The sequence below is a fragment of the Echeneis naucrates genome, chromosome 9, assembly GCF_900963305.1.
Source record: "Echeneis naucrates chromosome 9, fEcheNa1.1, whole genome shotgun sequence".
Classification (NCBI taxonomy): domain Eukaryota; kingdom Metazoa; phylum Chordata; class Actinopteri; order Carangiformes; family Echeneidae; genus Echeneis; species Echeneis naucrates.
In genome coordinates, this window is record NC_042519.1 from 8,531,081 (window position 1) to 8,554,162 (window position 23,082).

Here is a 23,082-nt window from a genome sequence, read left to right on the forward strand (position 1 = left end):
CTAAAGTTTCCAGGATGCTTTCTGACTGTCTGTTTTACACATAGAGACAGGATCCCCCGTGGGGGTTGTTAGGAGGTTACAGGGGGGTAGTAAAGGGGTCAGGGAGAAACTGTCAGTCTATTTCCTTTCTCTGGCCTTGGGAAACTGCACCACAAGTCTTTTGCATATTTTTAGTGTCCTTGCTGGTTTTTGTCTGCATGTATCCCGAGGAGAAGTTATTCCCAGTCCATGAAGACTTTTGTTTCTCACATGATTTCTTATTATTAGTGTTGTCTTTTTGGTTCCCCCTTCTTCCTTAAATTCTCTAGCTATGCAATGACCAGCACACAATCTGTCAGAATAATGCGCAAGGTCTGGAAAGCATCATCTTTATGCGTTGGTCTGTAAATCTCTCTCCTGTGCAGAATTACTGCACACGCCTGTGCTTGTGATTGCCTTATACTTGAACATCTACAGCTGCTAGTGTGTGTGTGTTTGTGTTATTACTTTTTCTTGATTGTATTTCATTACTATATCAACATGGTAGTCTTTTTAGTACCCACCAAATTTCATACACTTTTCCATGTATTTTTCCTTATATTCCTTTTATTGTATGAGTCCATTTGAGTTCATATTATGTGAATATCAGTTATACTAGATCATTTGTAAGTGTTTTGTTCATTTGATAAAGCGTTTCTTAATGTGCAGGGTACAATGGGAGCAGTGTGCTCTTTGAGAGGACACATCTGAACAGTAAGAAGTGAATTTTGGCATGATTGTAGAGAAAGCTTTGTGCAGATAAACAGTGAAAACAAATCAGTATTTCAAGAAAGATGACATTACAGACACCCAAGGTTGGATAATTATGCCAATAGCAAACATTTTGGCAAACTTTGCTCTATAAGGTCAGAGCAAATAACGAGCAATTGCATTAGGATGACAAAATTAGTTTAACCCTGCAGGGAAGTTGTTTAATTTACACTCAGAAAACATTTGAGAGAATTACCTTAGCCATGCCATAGCCCAAATAATATTGCTCCGAGATATGTCTTACCTGCTGCACCGCATTTCTTTCTGTGTTATCTCAAGGTGGATCGAAAACTGCCTCACTCCCTCACTCTCTTTGCAGCCTATTCATTCAAGTGTAAGCGTCTAGCCAGCTGTTGTTCCTCTTCTAAGTAATTGCAGCTCAACTAAACCACTGTATACATTGTCCTACAGGGTTTACATCTAAATTATTATAATTCTTTGTATTCAGGCCACCATCACTATTTTTCTTGTCACTCAAGTGTCTCATTGTCATATATAAGTGCTGTAAATTTTGTACATGGCTTTGGAAATAGACTGTAGTGAACAAACTGAATTTAGCCTTAAAAAAAGCAACTGTTTTTTTTGGTTTTTTTTAAAAGTCCTCATCGATATTAGATGTAGTACAGAGAGCAAATATTCACACTAACATTTTCTTAACCAGAGAGTTCCTCTAGTTCTCTAATTCCACAATACAATTATCACTCAGTGAATGGGGAGTTACATGCCAATAAAAATAAGTCATTTCTGCTTTTGCTTTGGCCCACCTCTCTATAATGCTCAACTCTGCAGCTGCACTGCGCTGTGGAAAAAAAACAGCGCAGTGCAGCTGGGCTCCTCAAGACAGGGAAAGGGGAATTTTAATCCCATTTTTTTCCTTTGGCACCAGTCAGATTTATTTGGTCATAAAGAAAGGAAAAGCACCCCACCATCTGAGAAGGAGTGGGAAGTGAGAAGGCAAATTATGCCAGATCCCCAATTGCAGACTTAGAAACACAACAGGCCAGGAAATGAATCCCCTGACAGGTCAAAGTGCCCGAAACACCAGAGGAGTCTAATTAAACCAGATAGTGACACATTTCTGGGATACCTGGACAGCTCCGATCAGCTTGTCATGGATCCCTAACTGAATTAGCACCAATACAGATTTTTACAGTGACTTCGCTCTCAGTAACACCTTGAAGCACATAAGTACAACAGCGAAAGGCGAACCTACACGTGTCGCTCATCCATTCCCTGCAGCGTGGTCTGAAAACAAACTATCCGTAGAGCCTGAAACCATTTCCAGCTGTCACGTCCCCATTCCAGTGTAACTCCTAACCTGATATGACAGGGCAAGACGAGGTGAGGGTCAGGCCTCGAGGAAGATCCAGAGCATGTAACTCAAACTATGGGCATTATATCCATAAATGCCTTTGGTTGAAAAGTGAGAACAGCCATGCGCTGCACCTATTGTTTCTCATGTTACCTTTATGAACTTCTCATCTTACATCAGACACCACAAGTCTTCACACATGCAACAACAGTGAGGCAAAGAATAATTAAAACCCACAGTTATGCAGCAGTGGACTCTTAACTGAGTACATTAACTTTTTGTTTTATTTTATAGTCGCAGTAAAAATAATTTACATGCAATTTATAAAGTATGACACGTTGCTACAGATTAAACTCCACAGCAGTTTGAAGGCTAACGTAATGAAAATGAGCTCAATCTGAATAAACAACAATAAAATGCTGTTTCCACTGGGCTCCAAGGGTCAACATAATCAAATGATGTAGTTCACTATGATTTAATGATTGATTGTTCATCTGCACTTTTTGCACTATTTTACTGATAATGTGTCTGTACCTTCACGAAAACTACTTTTACTGGATTTTTTTTTTTTTTTTTTTTTTTTTTTTACAGTTTTCTAGTTTGACCCTTGCTTCATCTTAACGCTTATGTTGGGGAAGCCAATGCCATTTTTTTAAGTAGATATGTAAAACAGCCTGTTAACCGTTTTAACTATACCATAAATATGGCGAATATATGCTTGCATGAAAAGAAACAAATCACTTTGTTGACAGACCCAAATGTGAAAGCTATCAAGGGGGCTCTGCACAGTAATCTATTAGCAATGCAACAAGCATCTGGAATATGGTTCAAAACTGGAGCTATCTTAGCTCTATAAAAAAGACAAACGAGTATCCCTGTGAATGTCCAGAGAATACGCATCCCCTTCTTCCACAAACACTGAGGCACAGACAAGGCCAGGCCGCAGGCCACAACCCTTTTTGGTTCAAATGCAGTAAAAAAAATGTTGCTATCGCTCAAAAACCTTAAAAATAAACTTCACAGGAAATATTGCGTGGATGCTGTTTCACACAGACACAAGAAGTTAAACTGACATTCACCTCGGCCACTGCTATGGTCCCAAGAGGGTTGCAACAAGTTTCCATTATGGCAGCGTCGTGTCTCTGTTTAAGTATCGTAAACGTCTGTTGCTCTGAGGAGACATATTTAATCGTACTGCAAAAACAGCGTTTATATGGCTGTTTATGTGCTATCCTGTTTAAAAGGTCAGGGCGTATATCTGCCCCATAGTCCCAGAAAGCATCTAAGCCCCATCTGTGGGGAAATTATTACATTGGTGTGGTGAGAACATTACAATACAACCTCTCCTTTCTTGGCCACTTTTCTTCTTTAATAATATACCTCACCCTCTGTTAGCTGCTTAGACTCAATTTCGATTTTTTGTATGGGGATGATTGTGAACTTCAACTTCCATTGAAGATATGCAAAGAATGCAAACAAGGAACAGAGCTCTACACATGTACCAAAGGCAATTAGGGTGTTCGATATAAAACAGTCATTCTGCACATTGTCCACATTTCAATCTCTGTGAATGACTGGTATTTTAAATGAAAGATGGTGGGCAAGAGAGGGGTAAAAGAAGCTATTTTGATGTTTTGTTTTTTAAGGGGTGCGTGTGTTGAAGAGTGGTTGGGGGGGGTTAGCTCTTTATCATGCCTCACTATCCAACCTCTTACCTCCCTCTTTGGGCCTTTAGGAGCATCCTGTGACCCCCGACCTCCTGGACAATAGAGGCCAGGACGTTTCCCAGTGAGCAGCGATGGAGCCAACAACAGGAACATGAGGGGTGCTCCTGGGAAACAAACTGTTTATTGTGCAGCAGGATGGACCACCACCCCCCCCCCCAACCCTCCCGCCATGCTCCATGTCACAGTCACTTACTTTCGCACACAGTCAAAGACACTAACTACACACCTCTGCACTGTAAAGATCCTGTTGAACAACAGGTGGTTGCTCTTACCTCTGAACCATGCAGCAACTGTTTTATTCAAATGTCCTATAACTTACTTCTGGAGAGCGTCCATGTGCGTCTAACAGAATCAAAAGTGATAAGTGTTTCCCTCTCACCTAAGCCACAAACGTGCTGCACCTAAATAATATACTTTTTACTTCTTTTATTATTTTCTGTTCTATAAATCTGCTCTTCTTTGCCCGTGCCCCAGGACATAGCCTGTAGAAAGCATTGTTTTTGTCTTGCCATCTCCCTCATTTTTGCACCATTGCAGATGATACATTTATATTTAGTCAAACTTTCTATTTGATAACAATACCAAGCCATTTGTTGGTGCTGCCACTGCCTGTCTGCTTCAGAGGAAATCCCTCCTTTGTCTCTCAAGGAAGCTCAGCAAACTGGGAAAACCTGAATTTGTCATCAGAACTCAAACAGCTGGAATGCATTTGATTATGTGGAGTCACCACTAAATGTATTAGTCAACACTCAGACTAGTTATTACCAAGGCTCTGGAGACCACTCATTGCAAGAGCAGCACAGTAAAAATCGTTTCCAGAGCTGTCAATCAACGTGCCAGAACTGTGGTGCAACTCGGAGACACAGGGGACTCTGGGGATCGCTCTTAAAGTGCTTAACCCCAAAGGATTACTGGTTCTTTATGAGTATGTGTTTGTCTGTGCTCCACATGATGCCTAAAAGATAAGGGTGGATCAGAGGTGACAGACAGGGGGACTGCAGGCTCTGGAGAGTTTTAGAAATACTACTTTTTCATTTACTTCTTTACATTGCAGAGAAAGATATTCAACTCACTGCTTTTCTTTCCTAATTAAGATATAACATCCAAAATGCATGATACACTTATAATCTGAAGGATGCTTTAACGTGATTTTAAAAACAAAGTCATCACTCAGCTTGTCACTCTAAACAGTCCAGTCACCAAAAAACTAGAGGAAAGCAAAGTAAAATCAAGTATTATATTTGTGCTTGGACCCCTGCTTGTAAAAGAAACGCCCCATAACCAGCTATGCAAATAGGTCAATAAAAGCTGGCAAGTTCTCCATGGCCACAGTTGGAGCATGTAAAGCCATTTCACTGGCACATCCTTGAAGCTATAAATGTTTATGATTTCATGATGTAAACCTGAGAACAACACATGTAGTCATGCACCAGGTTGTTTTAGTGACTGAAAATGCAAGAGGGAGCTTCAAAAAGCTCTTATAATGAACTTTTACTTATTGATCCAAGTTTTTAACACTCACCAACACTGATAAACACAAAAGCAAAAGGAAGATTTGAGATTTGAGGAAAAGCTCAATGATTTTCTAGGTCAAAGGCCACCTTAACACTGACAAGCAAAATCAAATCACAGCTAAGGAAATGAGCCATGAAACACTGATTGCCCCATACATAATGACCCTTTTTCCAATTGCTTGGCTCAAGAATTATTTGATTGTGTATAGTGCTGACTTCACTGCAAACACGAGCAGTGCTTGCACATATTGCCTGAGTATATAATCAAATCAAGACCATTGATACAAGGAGTGAACAAATATCTCTTAGTATGTGGGAACAATATGGATCTTTGTTCCACAAACAGAGCCCTGAGAAAGCGAATACACTGACCGAAGGTAAAAACACCTCTGGGGACTGGGAGCCCAGCTTGCGCTCAGCATTAATTGGTTGTGCTTTTATTGGATTATTCAGACATTAACAAGACTGATTTAAGTTAATTTTGAAAATGACAGTGAACATATGGGCTTTGTCACATTGGCAGCCATGGGGAAAAGGGCCACTGAGAGAAATATGCTTAACCTCAGACATAGGTTTAGCATGATTGCTGCACTAAGTGGAATGATTTCTACCATACAATGGAACTTTTACTGATGATGATTCATGTGACCAAAAAGACAGATCACTGGCATTTGCTGAGTCTGGGGTTTCAAATAACAGCACTATAGGCTATATTCCCCATGAGACAGGTCAACCAAGCACCTACCCCCACCCATATCATCCCAATTCTGACACATTCACACCTTGGCTCATACATCAATTTGGATCTTGGGGCACCAGCCTTGTAAATAAAACCTCAACCTCTGGATATAGGTGGGAAATTCCCCATACAGGTCAGTGATATGTTACCTTATAGAAAGAAGGACATTTCTTGTTTATTGCTTTGAACTTCTAGGTAGCATACCCCCATATCTGAGACACTGACTGGTGTGTCTGTCATTCTGTCATTTACAAACACTTTAGGTTTAAAGTATACAGTTGCAAGCACACCAGTGTGATTTGAGATGTCAGAGGAAACTACAGTAGGGTGACTATGGGAGGCTTTGTGAACTGAAGCTTTTCGAGCCAACAAAGTGTGGGCTTGACTGTGTCTGAAAACCTCATGCTGATAAATGGCCTCTCCAAGTAGACAAACTCAGAACACAAGGCCCCTGCTGCACAAGACCCAACTGCTACCTCTGCTGCTGGCTGAATCTGATTACAGTCAGGCCCTGAGGACAGTCAGGTCATTGAGAGCACAGAGATGAGCAAACAATAAGATATTATCTGAAGGAATCTTCAGCTTTCCAAAGGAAAATGGTCCCTCTCAGTGTCACATTGATGATAGGATCCTCAACCTGACACTGAATCAGCCATTTAAGAAGAATGAACACTGTGACCCATTCATACATACTCACTAAAATAATGAGAGCTCTTTTTTCACCCTTGTTTAAGATATATAAAGGGGAGCTCATGAGGCCTTGCGAGACAAGCCTGTGCAGAAACCGGAGCATGCAGCTGACTCAGATGAATATGCCTTTACAATGATTGGGTATTGAATGAACAATTCTATAGTCTTTCTCTTTATTCTTGTGTGCATGGAAATAATACACGTGTTTGGCTTCATTGCACTTTGCTGCTCCATTGTTACACACTTCTGCACTTAAAAAATATTTGAAAGCAATTCAATATAATTATATAAGTATGCAACATACAGTCTGATAAATCACACTGGGAATGTGGCAAAAAACCCCTCCTCAATCAAAACTGATTATCACCTATCTTGGCAATGTCTCTTCTGTGTGTTTGTGTTTTGGTTCTTTTCAAATAGTGACATCTTGTGGACAGCTGGCCTCAGTTATTGTGCTACAGACTACATCATGTTTAAAGCCTTGCATTGAGGAATGTGAGTTGTTAACACCATCCTTTCTATATCTGTTACAACTGATTGAACATTTTATTGGTCATAATTTAATTACTTATTCATTACGATGTGGGAATACAAATAAAATAATTATATGTAGCTCAGGCAGAATCTAATTGCGATAAGGGTAAAAATTTAAAAGACAGCTATAAAATGTGTGTGGGGAAATGCATCTTGATATTTATATGGATTAATAAAATATAATTTATCCTGATAACATTTAATTTAGGTACCACTTTTTGATATTACATGCTTATAACATTGAACTTGTTGAAAAGATCTCTTTGAAACGGGCAATTGTTTAACAAAAACATTTTGGACTACAACCATGGAAATCGGGTTTGTCACTTCACGGCGAATTCGAAGACGGTTATCGCGATATTACCCGAAACAGTCTGCCAGGCACCAGGGGAGCAGGGATGAGAAGACAGACAGTGAAACATCTCGGTTGTCCTGCTCCAGTCTTAAGAAAGACCACGCTTTGACACACCGCTTGTCGCATAGCTTATCGCTGAAAACAAGAGCCCCAAAGCCTGCTCGATGTCAGACGTGATTTGCTGACTGTACGTTCAGTGAGATTTGAAGTACGCGGCCACAAAAGCCAAATTGTATGTGTGCGGTGCTAACTGTTAGCTGACAGGCTAGCAAGCAGAGCCATTGAAGCAATGGCGTTGAAAAGAATTCAGAAGGTGAGTGTTTATCTCCTTCGCGTATCAGTCTTCAGCTCCCAGTCGACACTTCGTCTCGGTTTGGGCTCCCTCTTTGGGGGTAAAGCCAGTCTGTAGACCTTTCTGTAGCTCGGATTAGCCTCGCTTGGCTTTTTGAGCTCCCCTTTTTTTAAATAAAGCACAGACAAAAGGCGAGCTAACCGCCGGTGGCTCCGGTGGTGCATTGCTACAGTAAACGCCGGCCACCCGTTACCTCTGAAACAGCGTCATTGTTTTTGACAACCACGACGTTTCTTCGTGTGTAATATTTCGTTGTTTTTGTTTTCTTTTCTGACACACAGCTTAGCAGCTTGTCCACACTTCAGTGAAGGTGGCTAATGTTCAGAGAACATGTCGTAAGGCAGTGCAGCCTGTTGGCTGGTAGTCGTTTAGCAAAGATTAGTGCGAGGCCGAGTCCTTTGGTTTGATTTGGAGACATGTGCAGGGTTTGTTGTTGAATTTTTAGCTTGTCGGTTATCTTTATCTTTGTGGTTGGTCCCTTGGTGTGTAGCCGACGATGTGTTGAATGGCAGCTGCTTGCTGGTTGCCAAAATTGAACCCTAGTGTCAGTGTTGCCATATATGGAGAGGCAAATGGGGCACTGGAGCAGGCCACAGTGTGTATTTATATAACAGAATAGATAGGCTTCCTTTCAACAGATATGAAAGAACAGCCTTAATCTATTAATATATTTAACTCTCTGTCGATCATTGTCATTTTATGTGTATAAAATGATGGGGATATGCCTGTGGCCTTTACATTTGTCACTTTATTTTATTCTATTTTATTTTATTTAATTTTTTTTGCTTTAATTTTGTGTATTTGTTTTGGTTTACTGTTGCCTTTTATTTGCTTTGCACGAGATCTGTCAACCAGCTCAGCCATTGTCCATGAAAAAATAAATAAAAATTAAGATGAAAACCAGCTGTCTGATATCCATCGTATGTTTTCATGTATGACCCCCCCCCCCAAACAGGTGAAGCTAGCTAGCTCAGCTCCTGTTTAGCCAGACATCCTTTACAATCTTTACAAGTATTTGTTGTAGATATCGTTCTCTTTTTTTCCCATTATTTGCAGTGCATTGGCGTAGCATCAGTATATTGCTGTAACAATTACAAATTCCTGTGTTTTCCTTGCAAAGAGTAAAGTCATTTCCGCACTTCAGTTGAGGAATAATATCAAAGCTGATTCGTTCTGTGATTGTCTCACCTTTAGGAACTATCAGACCTGCAGAGGGACCCACCTGCCCAGTGCTCTGCTGGACCAGTTGGAGATGATTGTGAGTGATGTTATGCTTCAGTGAATATTATTGCTATCTATGTATTTTCATAATAGTATAGAGTTGCTTGACAGGATATCGTGACCTTTTTTTCCCCTTAGTGTTTCACTGGCAGGCAACAATAATGGGCCCAGTAAGTGAAACTTTTAACATAATGCAATTTAAAATATGCAACAAAAACAATGAAATTTCCATAATTTAATTTTCATGTTCTTTTTTATACTTCATTAGAGTGACAGCCCATATCAGAGTGGAGTGTTTTTCCTCACCATTCACTTCCCAACAGATTATCCATTCAAACCACCAAAAGTGAGTAAACTAGCTGCTTGTGTGGAACATAAGGCATTGACACATCTTGTCTCATTGATATTCACTTAATTGGTTTTTGTGTTTTAATTTACTGTGGTTGCAGTAATTACATTGTTCTCCTGTTTTTGTTTTGTTTTTTTGTTCTCCTGTTTTGTTGCAGGTTGCATTCACAACTAAAATTTACCACCCTAATATCAACAGCAATGGAAGTATTTGTCTGGATATACTGAGATCACAATGGTCACCTGCACTTACAGTTTCAAAGGGTGAGGAATAACAGGAGTTTTAAATTAGTGTTAGCATTTTTATCTGTTAAAATAGTTGTGGATGTTGGCCCAAAGTGTACTGAACTAGAGCTCTGACTATCAGAGCAAAATTGAATGTAGACATTTTTAATCTCGTTAGCTGCCTTGTCGAGTCAAAATGTTAATGTCAGCAGGGTTGACTTGAAAAACTGGTATCGACCCATTCCTATTCCTTTTTTTTTTTTTTTTTCCTACAACTCTCTTGGTCTGAAATATTAAGTCAAGATGAGACTTAATGTGAAAAGTCTCGTCTATCAGGTCTGTGAAATTAGGACTTATGTTGAAATGTGTAGAGAAACGTCATGTCTAGGCAAAAGGAATCCAGTTTCCAATGATTTTTTTAAACACTTTTTAGTTCAATGTTTTTTTAATAGTATACACAATATGTCTTTGATATTGTTCGTATTATTTAGGATATATGGCCATTTTAAGTGGCCATTAAGTGGCTCTTATAGTCCAATCAATGTAAACCTAAACTTATGTTCTGCTTCATTCCTCCACAGTATTATTGTCGATCTGCTCTCTTCTTTGTGATCCAAACCCGGATGACCCACTGGTACCAGAGATTGCCCATACATACAAGGCTGACAGGGAAAAGTGAGTGTAAAAAATGAATGTACTGATTCATTATTTTGGAGATAAAGCTCTTTTTGTAGAGTTCATCTGAAACTTTTCTCCCAAACTTTGCATGTTTTACAGGTACAACAAATTGGCAAGAGAATGGACACAGAAATATGCAATGTGAAAATGCCAGGGAGATCAAAATACAAATGAGAACAAAAGAAATATGTTTGATTAATAACTTGAGGCAAATGAGCAACAGAGGGGGGAAAAATAGACAGCTCATCTTTTGGAGAAGGCAGCGATTCAATGAGGTACAGTGCCACCTGGCTTTCCGTGTGCTGAGCTGCTACCATGTGCTGTCCTTCATGACTTGTATGGATCTGCTGAGCAGGACCTGATGGGCTCCTTAAAGCACTCCCATATGGAATAACGGAAAATCTTCACAGCCCTAATCACCACACTCTGACTTTAAGATGTTTCTCCAGCTATTTTGGTCATCACTGTCATTGTTGCTATTCATGTGCATCATTTTCATTGTCAAAGAGTCATATCATTGTGCTGCTAAGAAGCAAAATGTTGGATTGATCTAGGAGATAAGCTCTCCCTTCATTTCAGAGGCACTGTCTGTGCCACACTGGATGTCTTGTTATTACTGTATTTAGTGGCCTTTCTGTGTTATTTTCAAACGGTATATGTGCAATTGAGGCAGAATGTTCCCTGCTCTATATAAAATGGTGCAGTGCCATTACCAGCAGCTGATCTGTTGGCACATACTGTCTCTACCCCAGAACAATGTGAAAGGTGTAGAAGATTGGTTTTGATCTCCCATTGCATTTGAAACTGCAACAGTATTATGTGGTTTTGAGACACTAGAGAGCTGCTGTTAACTAACTTGTCTCACTGTTGTGGAGCTGCATGGAGCAAATGTGAACATGTATTTTTCTCACAAGTAAACACCCGTGGCTGGTGTCCATAGTGCACAAAATATTACTGTTGTGTAGCTGTGAACATAGCTACTCTTTGGCATATAGCTACACTGTGTGTCTCCACCTCAGTACAGTTACTCAGGTATCGAACCAAACCATCAGCCTTTACATGCAGTGACCCATGGTGAGATTAGTTACCTGGGCCCATATCATCAGGCTTTGGAAAATTAGTACCAATCTAAAAACTGGTTTGTTCACACACACTATCACTCATGCTTCCTGATGAAACGAAGTTGGTTAGAGACAGATCAGCATTTCTGTTTTTCTTTTTTTTTTGTTGTTGTTTGTTCTTTTAAAGTACATGTTAACATTTTGTCACAGAGGATTTCCTTCTCCAATTCTTTCTGTCACCGTTTCTGTTTTTGGGCAACATTTTGGATGTGAACAGCTGTTAAATGATGCTGTTAAACATGTACATGCTACTGGTTTTCAAAAACAAAATGACCTTTGGTTATAACTGGTGTCACATATTGAAAAGGGGAATTTCATGACAGAATTTACATTTTGCAGAACCTAGTAGTGCTTTCTAATGTATCTAGTTACTTTAGGTGAGAAAATACAGTAACTTGCCCCAATAACTTGCTCTAATATCAGCTGATGTATTTGTCCCACAGTGGGAGAATTTGTTTCATTACTTTATGTATCATGATCAAGTCAACATTAACTCGTTATAGTTGGAAGATTTATAATCCACTGTGACAGTAACATCTTTTGTATTGTATCCTTGAAAATTTTTGGCTTTTTTTCATTAATGTCACCAGATTTGAACCTGATTGTGATGTGTCATAATGTAATATTAGTTATACTATAACCCATTGTGACTTATGGATAAAGTAGCTAGGAAACGCTATGATTTTAAGAAAGAAAAATCATGGCTCATAATGTGCTGATGCTGCCAATATAAAGGGAATTAATTGATCCTCAAAAGAGGAAGAAATATTGCTATTGAAGCATTACTGGATGGATTTATCCAGGAAGTTTCATAGTGGAGCATGAAAATTTTAGAAGCTTTGATTGTAGAATTAACACAATGGTTTAGGCACCAAATATAGAGAATGGCCATTGTTAGGCGCCGTAGAGACGGGTCAAAACAAATTGTCCTGAAATACAGTATATGCTAAAGGGTTGTAAAACTATATCCTCTAAAAGCAGTGACATTTTTTTTCCTGCCATACTACAATTTAAAATAACTTGTGTGAAATAGTACTAGACTTTGTGTGCATTGTTGTTTGTTCATCTGGCTATTTATTTATTTGAAAGCTGAATATCTTCCAGTTGTTCAATTGAATGCAGCCTCAATTCATCATGTGAGCGGTGCTATATTGACTTCCTTTGTCCAGTGTGCTCAATAGAGTTTATATAGGCAGCTTGGCATGCTTTGCACTCTGGAGAACCTTCACACAGCCATTTGCTGGATATCAGGGATTTCGTTACAAGTCATCCGCCTAACACCTTGACTAAAAATTTAGCCTTAACCATCATTTTGTATATATAGAGAGAACGTGTCATGAACTCTTAAATTTGCTATCAGGGCTGTGTCCCCCAAAGTGGGGGATTCATTTCATTAGTAGACATGGAAACTTGCTTGAACAATATAAAAAAAAAAGTTGTTGAAAATTTTCAGCCTGGCTTTGTCTGAACGCAGGACCAGCTTTCATGCATCTTAAAATTTTGGAATATGTGTGCTTAATCTGCCACCATGAACGTCCACAAGTCCTCACATTATCCTACACAAGATAACTATTGAATTGTCATAACATGAATAAAGTTCATCTTGGTTTACCGTTGTCTGTCTTATCTGGGAGATGTAACAACTAATAGACCCAGGTGAATGTTTTAAAAAGACGAGGCAATGAAAGAAATGGCCTTGTAGTTGAACGGCTTTCCCAAATAAGGCCAAAACAACATTGTGGTAAAAGTCACTGTGGCAAAGTGCATACCTGGAAGCGCCACACTTCAGAGTGCGTTTGATTCAAACAACTTCCCCGCGAGGTTTCTGCGGTGCAGTCAACACAATCTAATCTGTACAGATCATCAAATCCATTTCCTGAAATGAGACATTGCTGCATATCAGGGATTACTCACAAATCGCATCGCAAATATTTAAATCCAAGACCAGAATAACGGAAAACGAAAAAAAAAAAAAAACGTATAGTGGCTCAGAGCTTTCGGGGCGTGGCGTTTATACACATGCAGGCCACCCTGGCTGAAAACGTAGCTGCTAGCTAAAGCAGCTTCCTGCAGCATCATCATCATCACCACTCCTCCAGGAGGAAGGGCGCATCCCGGATAGCTAGCTGGCTAGCTGTACTCGGCACAACGATGGCAGTCAACCTGAGCAAAAACGGCCCCGCACTAACAGCTGCTTACAAAGAAGTGGTGGATGAAAAGTCTAACACCAACTGGTAAGGAGCAGCCTTCCCGCCCGGCGTCCGCTCCGGGAGGGAGCCGACACTGCAACTAAAGTGTCGGCTAGCACTCAGCTAGTCGACCGGGAGTTCAGTCAATGTCCAGCTCAGGTTGGATAAACCTCACCTGTGCCCAGTGGTGGGGGGTGGTAAATTAGCGACGACGTTAGCCCAAGTCATCTTTATTCAGACTTTATTTAGGCTCGTCTCATATTTCCTGCCGGTCTGGTGTGCAGAAACGCTAAAGGTGAGCAGACGGGGACCGGCTCATCACGCTAACTGCCGCTGAACTCTCCAATCTCCGTGTTTTGTCTCTTTGGTAAACCGATATGTCGTGAAATTGAACTAATGCGTTGCTAGCCGCCTACTTCCTGGTAATACACCATCAAAAGTTAAACGGGGCTAATATGAGAAAGCCAAATCCAGGAACTTCCTCTTTGCTTGCAGGAGTACTGTGCTGTAGTCTGCTCACCTTGAGCTTCATCTGAAAGCTGCTGTGTTTAAGGATGACCTGAATCCATGAATCCCAGGCAGCAAATGCCAAGGGAGTCCTGCTGGCCCCATGTTCACCCTGAGAGTCTGCTCTTCCTGTTTCCCACTGCTTTTTTTTTTTTTTTTTCCAATAAGTGGCACCAACATGTGCAAAATAATATCATAGTTCATGTATTGATCCAATCAATATATTTTATTTTGCAAATACTGACTACTAAGTCCAATCCAAAATGGAGACATAATGGTTACTGTAACATATACCCATCATTTGGGATATAATGTATTACATTGCCAAATAGAAACTCTGTCATCTGTTCTGTACGTGAACAGGTGAAACAATCCTCCAATATGTACTACTGAGGTTAAATCATTAATACATCAGGACCAAAGGCCCTTTAATAGTCATTGTAATCCTGATCCAAAGGATTTATTTTTTCGGCATTAAATCAAAGCTTCACCTCCTTATGGTTGGAAATTACTACTGAGTCTAGAAATAATAATATCCATAACATAGTTTTAGTAAGTTGTTAAGGTTAATGCATACCTTAACAACTTACTGTGCATTTAACCAAACCTGTCACATTTAAAACTGCTGGTATCCCATGTTGTCTTTGTCTTTTGATAAATATGATTGTCTGATATTTTTGGACTGTTTGGTGTTGAGACAAAAGCTGCTCTTCCAATATCTAACTCAAAGAAGGTAACTAGAAAGTGGAAATGGTGTTACTCAACAGAAGAAAACAGAAGAAAGACTTTTCACTTCATCCTCCCTGTTGATTAAAGTGACAAAGGGACGCTGGGGTATCTTCTGCAGGAAATGGCCCAGAATTCATTCAGGTTGTGTATGGCTGCTTATCTCTGCTTATTTTCATTTGTCATCTTTGCGGACACTTTTCATTTTGCAAATGAAAAGTCAGCTAAATCTTTCCACAACCTGTTTAAATAGTTTGTATAGCTGATTTAATATCAGATGTAAACAACAGTAATGTTCGATATTTATATTTATCAGGGGTTTGCCAAAAAATCAATTTGTATAAAAATCGCAAATCTCATATACTATGATTCAGAATTGATTTAAAATGTCCCAAAATTGATTAAAAAAAAACACACAGACTGTCTGCCTCCATTTTGACCCCCTCAGAGAATTTTCCTGACAGATATGTTCCTTTTTATTCAGAATTTAAAAAGAAAAAAGACCGGGGTCCGTTCTCGTCTTTGGGGGGGAGCAATCTCTGGGGGTTGGACCACTGTCTCATCTGGTCTAGTCTCTAGAGGGTCCAGTCTCTGATCTGGTCTAGTCTCTGGGGAGATCCTGTCTCTGGTCTAGTCTCGAGTCTAAGTCAGCTCAGTCTCTGATTTAGTCTCTACTCTCTGTAGGGGTCGGATCTCTGGGGGCGTCCTGTCTCTGGTCTAGTATGGGCTGGTCCTGTCTCTGGAGGGGCGCCATCACCAGTCTAGTCTGGTCTGGTCTGGTCCGGTCTAGGAGCTGGGGGCATTGCCGTTCCTTGCTGTAGCTCAGTCCATTACTTGTCACCAATTAACCTGTTAATGTAGACATGTTCGGGTGCCCACACTGGGAATCAAACCGTGTCCTTATGGCGGGGCAGCAGCGCTAACCACTGCGCCACCTTGCTACTTAGGTCACTGGGTACATTTACATCAATTAACCAAGACATGTTCAGGTGCCCCCACTGGGAATTGAACCGCAACCACTACGCTTAAGTCACCACATTCATGTATTTATTTATTTATTTATTCATGGGTAGGGGGCTCCCCCACTTGGAGCATTTTCCAAACAAATATGTTACTTTTTTAGTCCGGAAAAAAACAAAAAAGCGTTTATCTAAAATGTCGGCCAGTTCCGTGTTATTCTGTGTTTATAATGGATTCTGTTTTTTCGTGATTGCGGATTTTATAAGGAAGACTGAGCTTGACGAGAGATTTGCAAAGGGAGGAATCCTCATTAACTGCACTATTTTCATTTATAGAGACACTTTTATTTTGGTAACTTAATGCAACAATTTAATCTAAGCATGGATAAATGTTTAAAACTAAATGTGAAAGAGACACTTTAATGTCCATTTGTCATTCTGTCTTGCAAAGCAGACTGGAGTAGATCATGAGGATCCTTTGCACACTTATAGATTGAATTGAACAGAAATCATTATGAATCAAATGGTTTTGAATCAAATCATGAGATTTGAGAGAAAAGATTCCAACTCCTAATATTTATACTGCCCTAGTGCAACTGTACAATGTATCTTCTTAGGGCTTACAGTAGGTTTACAAAACATCTCCTGTTCGGTTTAGTGTGAAATGATGCGTGTCAAAACTGGGACAAACTCCTCTATCTGTCTGTTTGATCTGTTTTAAGGATGTATTTTAATATCTTTAATCTGTTGTTTGCTTGCCCCCCCCCCCCCCCACCAGGGCCTTGTTCACCTATGAGGGAAACAGTAATGACATCCGTCTGGCAGAAAAAGGCGGTGAGTTGAAATTGCAGAAACGTTTTTATGATCTCAACAAGATGAAATCAAACGTGGGCAGGAATTTCATTGTCAGCAAGCAGCTTTAGTTGTGGAATATCAGCACAAAAGGACTGCTAGCCTCTGCTGCCTCACCCCATCATTTGTAAGAGGAAAGAAATGTCCACAGTTACACAACCAACCACAGTAACCATTTAACTTTTCCACAATGTTTATGTATCAGATGGAGGACTGGAGGAGTTGGTTGAGGAACTCAACAGTGGAAAAGTGATGTATGCTTTCTGCCGGGTCCAGGATCCAAATTCTGGCCTGCCCAAATATGTCCTCATCAACTGGGTTAGTTCTACAAAACTAGTGTTTATTTGCTGGCCTGCTTTGTTGTGGCCAGTGTTAAGCATGTGGAATAATCTTGTTTTACAGACTGGGGAAGGAGTGAAGGACGCCAGGAAAGGAATATGCGCAAATCATGTCAGCTCCATGGCCAATTTTCTTAAGGTGTCACTACTCTCAATTTTTATATATTTTAAATGTTCATTAAAGTTTTTGAAGGTTATTTGTGTGCAAACAAACATATGACTTTGAACAGGCCTTACAATTAGTAACAAAGACAATAGTAACAATAGTCTACAGTGTGCTGCAGGCACTGTTGAAATAATACACTTGTTTTTTGAGTTGTGTCAATGTCATTTATACTGTTATACCAGCTGATAGTGAATATAAACAAACCAATTATGCACCCACAAACCGAGATACCAACTGTAGGTGTTTATGTGATTGTCTGGGTATCAAAAGGAACTTTCTCTTCCCTCTGTTTCAGGGTGCCCATGTCACAATAAATGCTAGAGCTGATGAGGACGTGGAGCCTGAAGCCATCATGCAAAAAGTGGCTAAAGCCTCAGGAGCAAACTATAGCTTCCACAAAGAAGCTTCCAACCGCTTCCAGGACAGCGGTCCTCAGGGTCCTGTGGTATGTACTCATGCTTGCTCGCCTCAGTCTGCAGAAAGATAAGCACTGGGCCAGATCATAACTAGGCTCCATTTAATTATTCTTTTTTTATCATTTTAATCTTCCATTGTCAACATGAAAGCTATCATGAACCAATGTTTCCAAGACAAATATTTGAAAGTGCTTGGATAACTTAAAGACAGAAATTACACAGAAAGTTCATAAGTTTGGTTTTCTCATTCCTTTCTTTGAGACAAGGCCACCATCCCAAAGTAATGTGCATGGGATTGGGGAAAAAAATATATATTAAAGAGAATCTTACCAGTCGGTTCAGTTTTATGTTCCTGAGGTGTTTATAGCATGCTGTTTTCTTTCTTATTGAAGTAAAACTATGTTTAGACGAGCATTAAATGGTCTTTTCCTTCCTGCAGGGCTCAGTGTATCAGAAGACCAATGCTATGTCGGAAATCAGAAAAACCAATAAAGACAATTTTTGGGCACAGGCAGAGGTAGGTAACCTGATGCCAACTTCAACTCTTTGACAGCACGAAAATACAAAGTTTTAAAACTCACTGTCATCATTTTATTTTTATATGTAAAATGATTTTGAATAATCAACACATTGAAATTCCAAGAACACATTTGCAAGAGTTTGTAGTTTTGAAATTTCTATCACATTTCCATTTCCCTAAAATCTTATTGAAAAATGCCAGTCAGGCAGTTTATCTGTCAAAAATCTAAACATATCAGCAAAGGCAGGATTGTACGTTTGTGCTTTGTCTGCTGTTTTTGCACAGCAGCACACCTGCCTCAGATAGACAGGAAGAAGAGAGCGGTGCCTATTGCCTGAAAGTTGTTTTTTTTTTTTTTTTTTTTTTTTTAACACACTCTTTCTTACATGATCTATAAATAATGCCAAACAATGATAGTGATAGCAAAGTGGTAAACCAAACCTGAGTCTCTTGATCTGCTTTTAGAAAGAAGAGGAGAAACGGCGGCTGGAGGAGCGGCGCAAAGCAGAAGAGGAGCGCCAGCAGCTGGAGAGAGAGAGGAAAGACAGAGAGGCGAAAGAGGCAGCTTTGAGGGACAAAAGGGACAAGGAGAGGGCCTCTCAAATCGAGCAACAAAAGTAGGTAGCGACTGAAGAGGCATGCACACCGGTCAAGACAGGTTCACTGTAGCATCTGCTGAAAGGATAAAATTACATTTACTCTTCTTCTAAATGGCCTTTTGTTTAATAGGAAGTACCAGCAGCAGCAGGAAGCTGAGAGTAGAGAGCAGGAGAAACAACGTTGGGTGAGTGTCTCATTGTCTGACAAAATCTCACTTTGAGCGAATGGTCCTTTTAACTGCCAGAGACATAAGGAACTGATGTGAGTGAAGTGAGCGTGATTGTGGATAGGTCCAAAGTTTATTTTCATGTTGAGCGTTACCACTCTTCCATGATTGTGTTGATGGTTAAGCGTTTCAGTTACATAAGCTCGCCCTGAGCAGTTTAGTCAGAAGGTAGAGAGTGTCAACACTGTCAACATTGATATGAACACCATCAGGAGGAGCAGGAGGAGAACCAGGCAGCCCAGAGGAAAGCAGTCAGGAGAGGTGAATCAGTGGAGAAGGCCAATGTGAGTTTCCCTTCCTGAAAGTGGTCTCGTACAGCCGCTCTGCTTTCCTTTTACTTGCTTATTCCAAGAGATGTGAACACACCCGTTTTCTTATTCTTCTCTTCTTGTTTCTTTCCATAATACACAAATTTCACTGTCAGAATTCATTGCCATCACATCTTCAATAACCAGTTGTCATCTAATACTTATCTAAACACTTATCATTTTCTTTTTTTGGTAGGAGGCAGCTTCTCTCATCTCTCAGCGTGCTGTGAATCCCAGAGAGATGTTCAAGCAGAGAGAGAGGGGAATAACTCCCAGTGACTCGGATGCCCCCTCTGCTGCCCCTGCTAGCCCTCAGCCAGGTATCACCCAAAAATGAACAGCAATGTCAACATAAATGTACTTGCTTTTCCTGCATTACTGCAAAGCTCTCCTTGCCCAATCTCAGGTGCAAACTGGTGATTTGTGTAGACGGGACTGCTGTCTCCCAGCGCCATCCTTTTTAACTTCCCATTAGATAGTCTAGTTAACTCATAGTCATACTTAACATTGTGTGTCCGTCATGGTGTCCTCTCCTTTTCTGCTCAACCTGTCTGCTCTGTTTTTTCTCTTGTCCATTTCGTGCATGTTGTGGGGGTTCCATGTGTGTCTCTGCTCAGGGCGTCTGCAAAGCCCTTTTCTGTCTAAGCAAGTGTATGAGTCTGAGCGAGCCAGCTCACCTCAGCGTCAAGCTTCTCCTGTGCCAGCACGCACCGCCTCTCCTGTCCGTGCCACAGGTGTGAGATTTACGCAAACACACCCACACATACATACACACAAAGAATATACAAAAGGTGACAGTCTTGCATTTAAAGCTACAGCTAATAGCACTGTGCTTCATTTTTCTCAATGCAGTTCTTCTGTGTCATCCTCTTCATATTCCCTACAATCATTATAATCAATTTCATCATGAGTCATGTTTCCATTGAGTGTACTTTCTGTTTTCTAAGAAACCCACAGATTTGTGTTATGTCTCCTTGAGTGAAGTGAATTCCCCTGGTGGTTGGTTTTCAGCCTGTGTGGACTTGTGAACGTGTTCCTCTGTGTATATGCATGTCTGTGCTTGTGTTTTGGGTGATAAGAGCCTGATGTGGATGATGGGCAGTCCAGGTGTGAGTATGATGAGCAGGAGGCGGCCCCCGTGGAGCAGAAAGGTGGGGCCCACTTCACACAGCACAAGCCTTAGTGTTAGCATCAGCTTTCCAACCCTCCAATCTGCTTATGATTCAAGGGGAAAAAAAACCCATACTGAACCCCTCAGTGTTATTTCCCCTTAGCATCTCTATGCTGTCAGGGTCAGCTGCTGCTGCCACCTGCTGGCAGATAGACATCCCAGCTCAGACACAACCTAACTGGCACAAATCTCTTTCAGAGGAGGCACCGGCTGCCAACTCTTACATCCAGGAGACAGCTTATGAAGAGCCTGCTCAGGTGGTTGCACATTTAGCATTAGCAGTTTTGGTTTTTGTTTGTTTTTTTTGTTTGTTTTTTTTTTCCCCATTATCTGAATGAACTGTGAAATGTAATCTGACTACATGCTTCCTCCAGGTGGAAGAGAGTAACTTGTACGAGGCACCTGCTGAGGAGACCTCAGACAGAGGCATCTGTGCCAGAGCCTTATATGACTACCAGGCTGGTAAGTTATTACCTCCGACAACTGCCACCACTCCCCTTCACTCAACAGCACAAGTCCGTCATGTTAGATGCCACATTTGCCATTTCTAGTTTTGACATTTACATTGGCTGAGAGAGAAGTAGCAGCAGTGGCGTGAGGCCTCTGCAGACACAGTAGAGGCAGTGGAGAGTAACAGAAAAAGGGATGGGTGGTAATAAAAGTTTTCGGCACTGTAACTCAAAGCAGTAATACTGTAGGCTGTTCACAGATTTTTATAGACCTCAAGTAAGATTAGATTTATAATGTTATGTCAATGACAAATGTCAAATGACTGCATATCTGAGACATAAAGTGTCAATAAGTATCACCAAATGATGCAACAGAATGATGAGTAAGCCTATAACCCACTCACAAAATTATATATAAAAAGTTTAACTTAATTACATTTTTTAATGTAATATTTAATCATATTTTTTAATAATTTACATTCAGCCAATGTAAATGTCAAAACTAGAAATGGCAAATTAATGAATTTATTTAACTTAAATGTTTTTATTAGTATTATTATTTTCTGTTTTATAGAACTATCTTGAATGACTCAAGTCTGCCAATATCCCAAGGAACCTGTGTCACTAATGGTTAAATTCGAAGATGTTATATTAGAAAATGTGCATTATGCTTGATTTTCTCCTTCAGCTGATGACACAGAGATCTCGTTTGATCCCGACGAAATCATCACCGGGATTGAGATGATAGACGAGGGCTGGTGGCGAGGCTACAGTCCAGACGGCCACTTTGGAATGTTCCCAGCCAATTACGTGGAGCTTATCTAGCCCAGTGCGACCACCACAATTACCACCCCACCCCGCACAGATCGACACACTGGCAGCGTCAGAGGAGCTCGGCTGTAAAACAACACATAGCAGAGTCATTCATCGCACACAAACAACGAGGCCAGAAGAAAATGAGCCTCCAAAAGGACCAATGGACAGATGGTAATAGTGGGCCAGAAGCTTTTGAAATCTCAAGAAAGCAATTCCAATAAATTATTAATGCAAGCAGCTGATAGGCTAAGACCAACCTCCCCCACCCCAACCCCTTCTCAAGACGAATGAGTTTCTTTACCTATAGATGTGATACAGTAAAATTTCAACCTTTGTTTAGTCTTAAATTGAATTATAACACTTCTACATCATATTCCTTACAAAGTGACTTCAGTTCTACTTCAGGTATTTTGTTGTTATTTGTAGCAAATGCTCCTGTACATTTCAGGAAAAAAATCAAAGATGGTGGTACCAGCTACAGTGTAATCTTTTGCCTTGTTTTCGCCTTCCTTTACCGGCAGACTGAATTTCCTTTTTTTTTTTTTTTATTATTTTTAAAGTGATTGACTTACAGCCTGTGTGACCTTCAGACCCTGTTTTGCCTACTGATCTGACTGTGTTTGAAGTGAATATTTAAAAAGAAAAAAAAAAAAAAAAAGATCACATTAGCTGTGGTCCAGGTGGTCAGCTTGTCAGTGGGGAATGCAAGTGGTTAAGTTCCCTTTAACTGTGAGAATACAACAGTTTGTTTTCATTGCAGTTCCTTTTTCGTCTGAACCGAATCATTTTAACATGTTTAACTTTTCAGGGAAAAGCTGAAGAGGGGGGGAAAAAAAAAAAACTGAGGTCAGCATAATTTTTCAAACAATCGGCTCTTACTGGTCTGAGGGCAGGATGTGTAACATGCCTCTTAAGAGTCATGTTTGATAATGTGGTGCCATGTTGAGAGGAAGTGAATGCACCCTGGAAAGCTAAAATTTGTCAGAAAGTTGCTCTTTTCATTACGTGGAGGTCAGACAAAGTGGACAAAGGGAAAGAGTTGATCATGAATAATAATAATAATAATGAAAAATAAATTTAAAGGGCATCATGTATCCATTTCCTTATTCATGTTTGTTTTTCCAGAGTCTATTATAATGCAAAGACATTTCTTCATAATAAAATCAATAAACAAAACAGCTTTTTTCATATCCGTCTGAAGAAGTTGAGTGCGATATTGGCTGCTCTCACATTT

General features: G+C 40.2%; 2 protein-coding genes across 5 annotated transcripts; both read left to right on the forward strand.

Annotated features, from left to right (window-relative positions):
• The first annotated feature begins 7,691 nt into the window (after positions 1-7,691).
• ube2d4 (ubiquitin conjugating enzyme E2 D4) lies at positions 7,692-13,199 on the forward strand. The gene is made up of 7 exons (XM_029509945.1): positions 7,692-7,973; positions 9,207-9,270; positions 9,372-9,403; positions 9,502-9,579; positions 9,740-9,845; positions 10,388-10,481; positions 10,584-13,199. Exons 1-7 carry the CDS (start codon positions 7,950-7,952, stop codon positions 10,627-10,629), a joined length of 444 nt encoding a protein of 147 aa, XP_029365805.1. The 5' UTR covers positions 7,692-7,949; the 3' UTR covers positions 10,630-13,199.
• Positions 13,200-13,630: 431 nt separating this feature from the next.
• dbnlb (drebrin-like b) lies at positions 13,631-22,718 on the forward strand. Of its 4 annotated transcripts, XM_029511328.1 has the most exons (15): positions 13,637-13,839; positions 16,765-16,820; positions 17,044-17,156; positions 17,241-17,315; positions 17,638-17,787; positions 18,198-18,275; positions 18,744-18,895; positions 19,008-19,062; positions 19,317-19,388; positions 19,609-19,732; positions 20,030-20,146; positions 20,492-20,563; positions 20,782-20,840; positions 20,958-21,045; positions 21,721-22,718. In XM_029511328.1, exons 1-15 carry the CDS (start codon positions 13,757-13,759, stop codon positions 21,855-21,857), a joined length of 1,431 nt encoding a protein of 476 aa, XP_029367188.1. In that variant the 5' UTR covers positions 13,637-13,756; the 3' UTR covers positions 21,858-22,718. The 4 variants fall into 4 exon arrangements, with proteins under 4 accessions (XP_029367192.1, XP_029367188.1, XP_029367190.1 ...); XM_029511329.1 differs by lacking the exon at positions 20,030-20,146 and having other exon boundaries at positions 13,643-13,839; XM_029511330.1 differs by lacking the exons at positions 20,030-20,146; positions 20,492-20,563 and having other exon boundaries at positions 13,640-13,839.
• Positions 22,719-23,082: the final 364 nt, after the last annotated feature.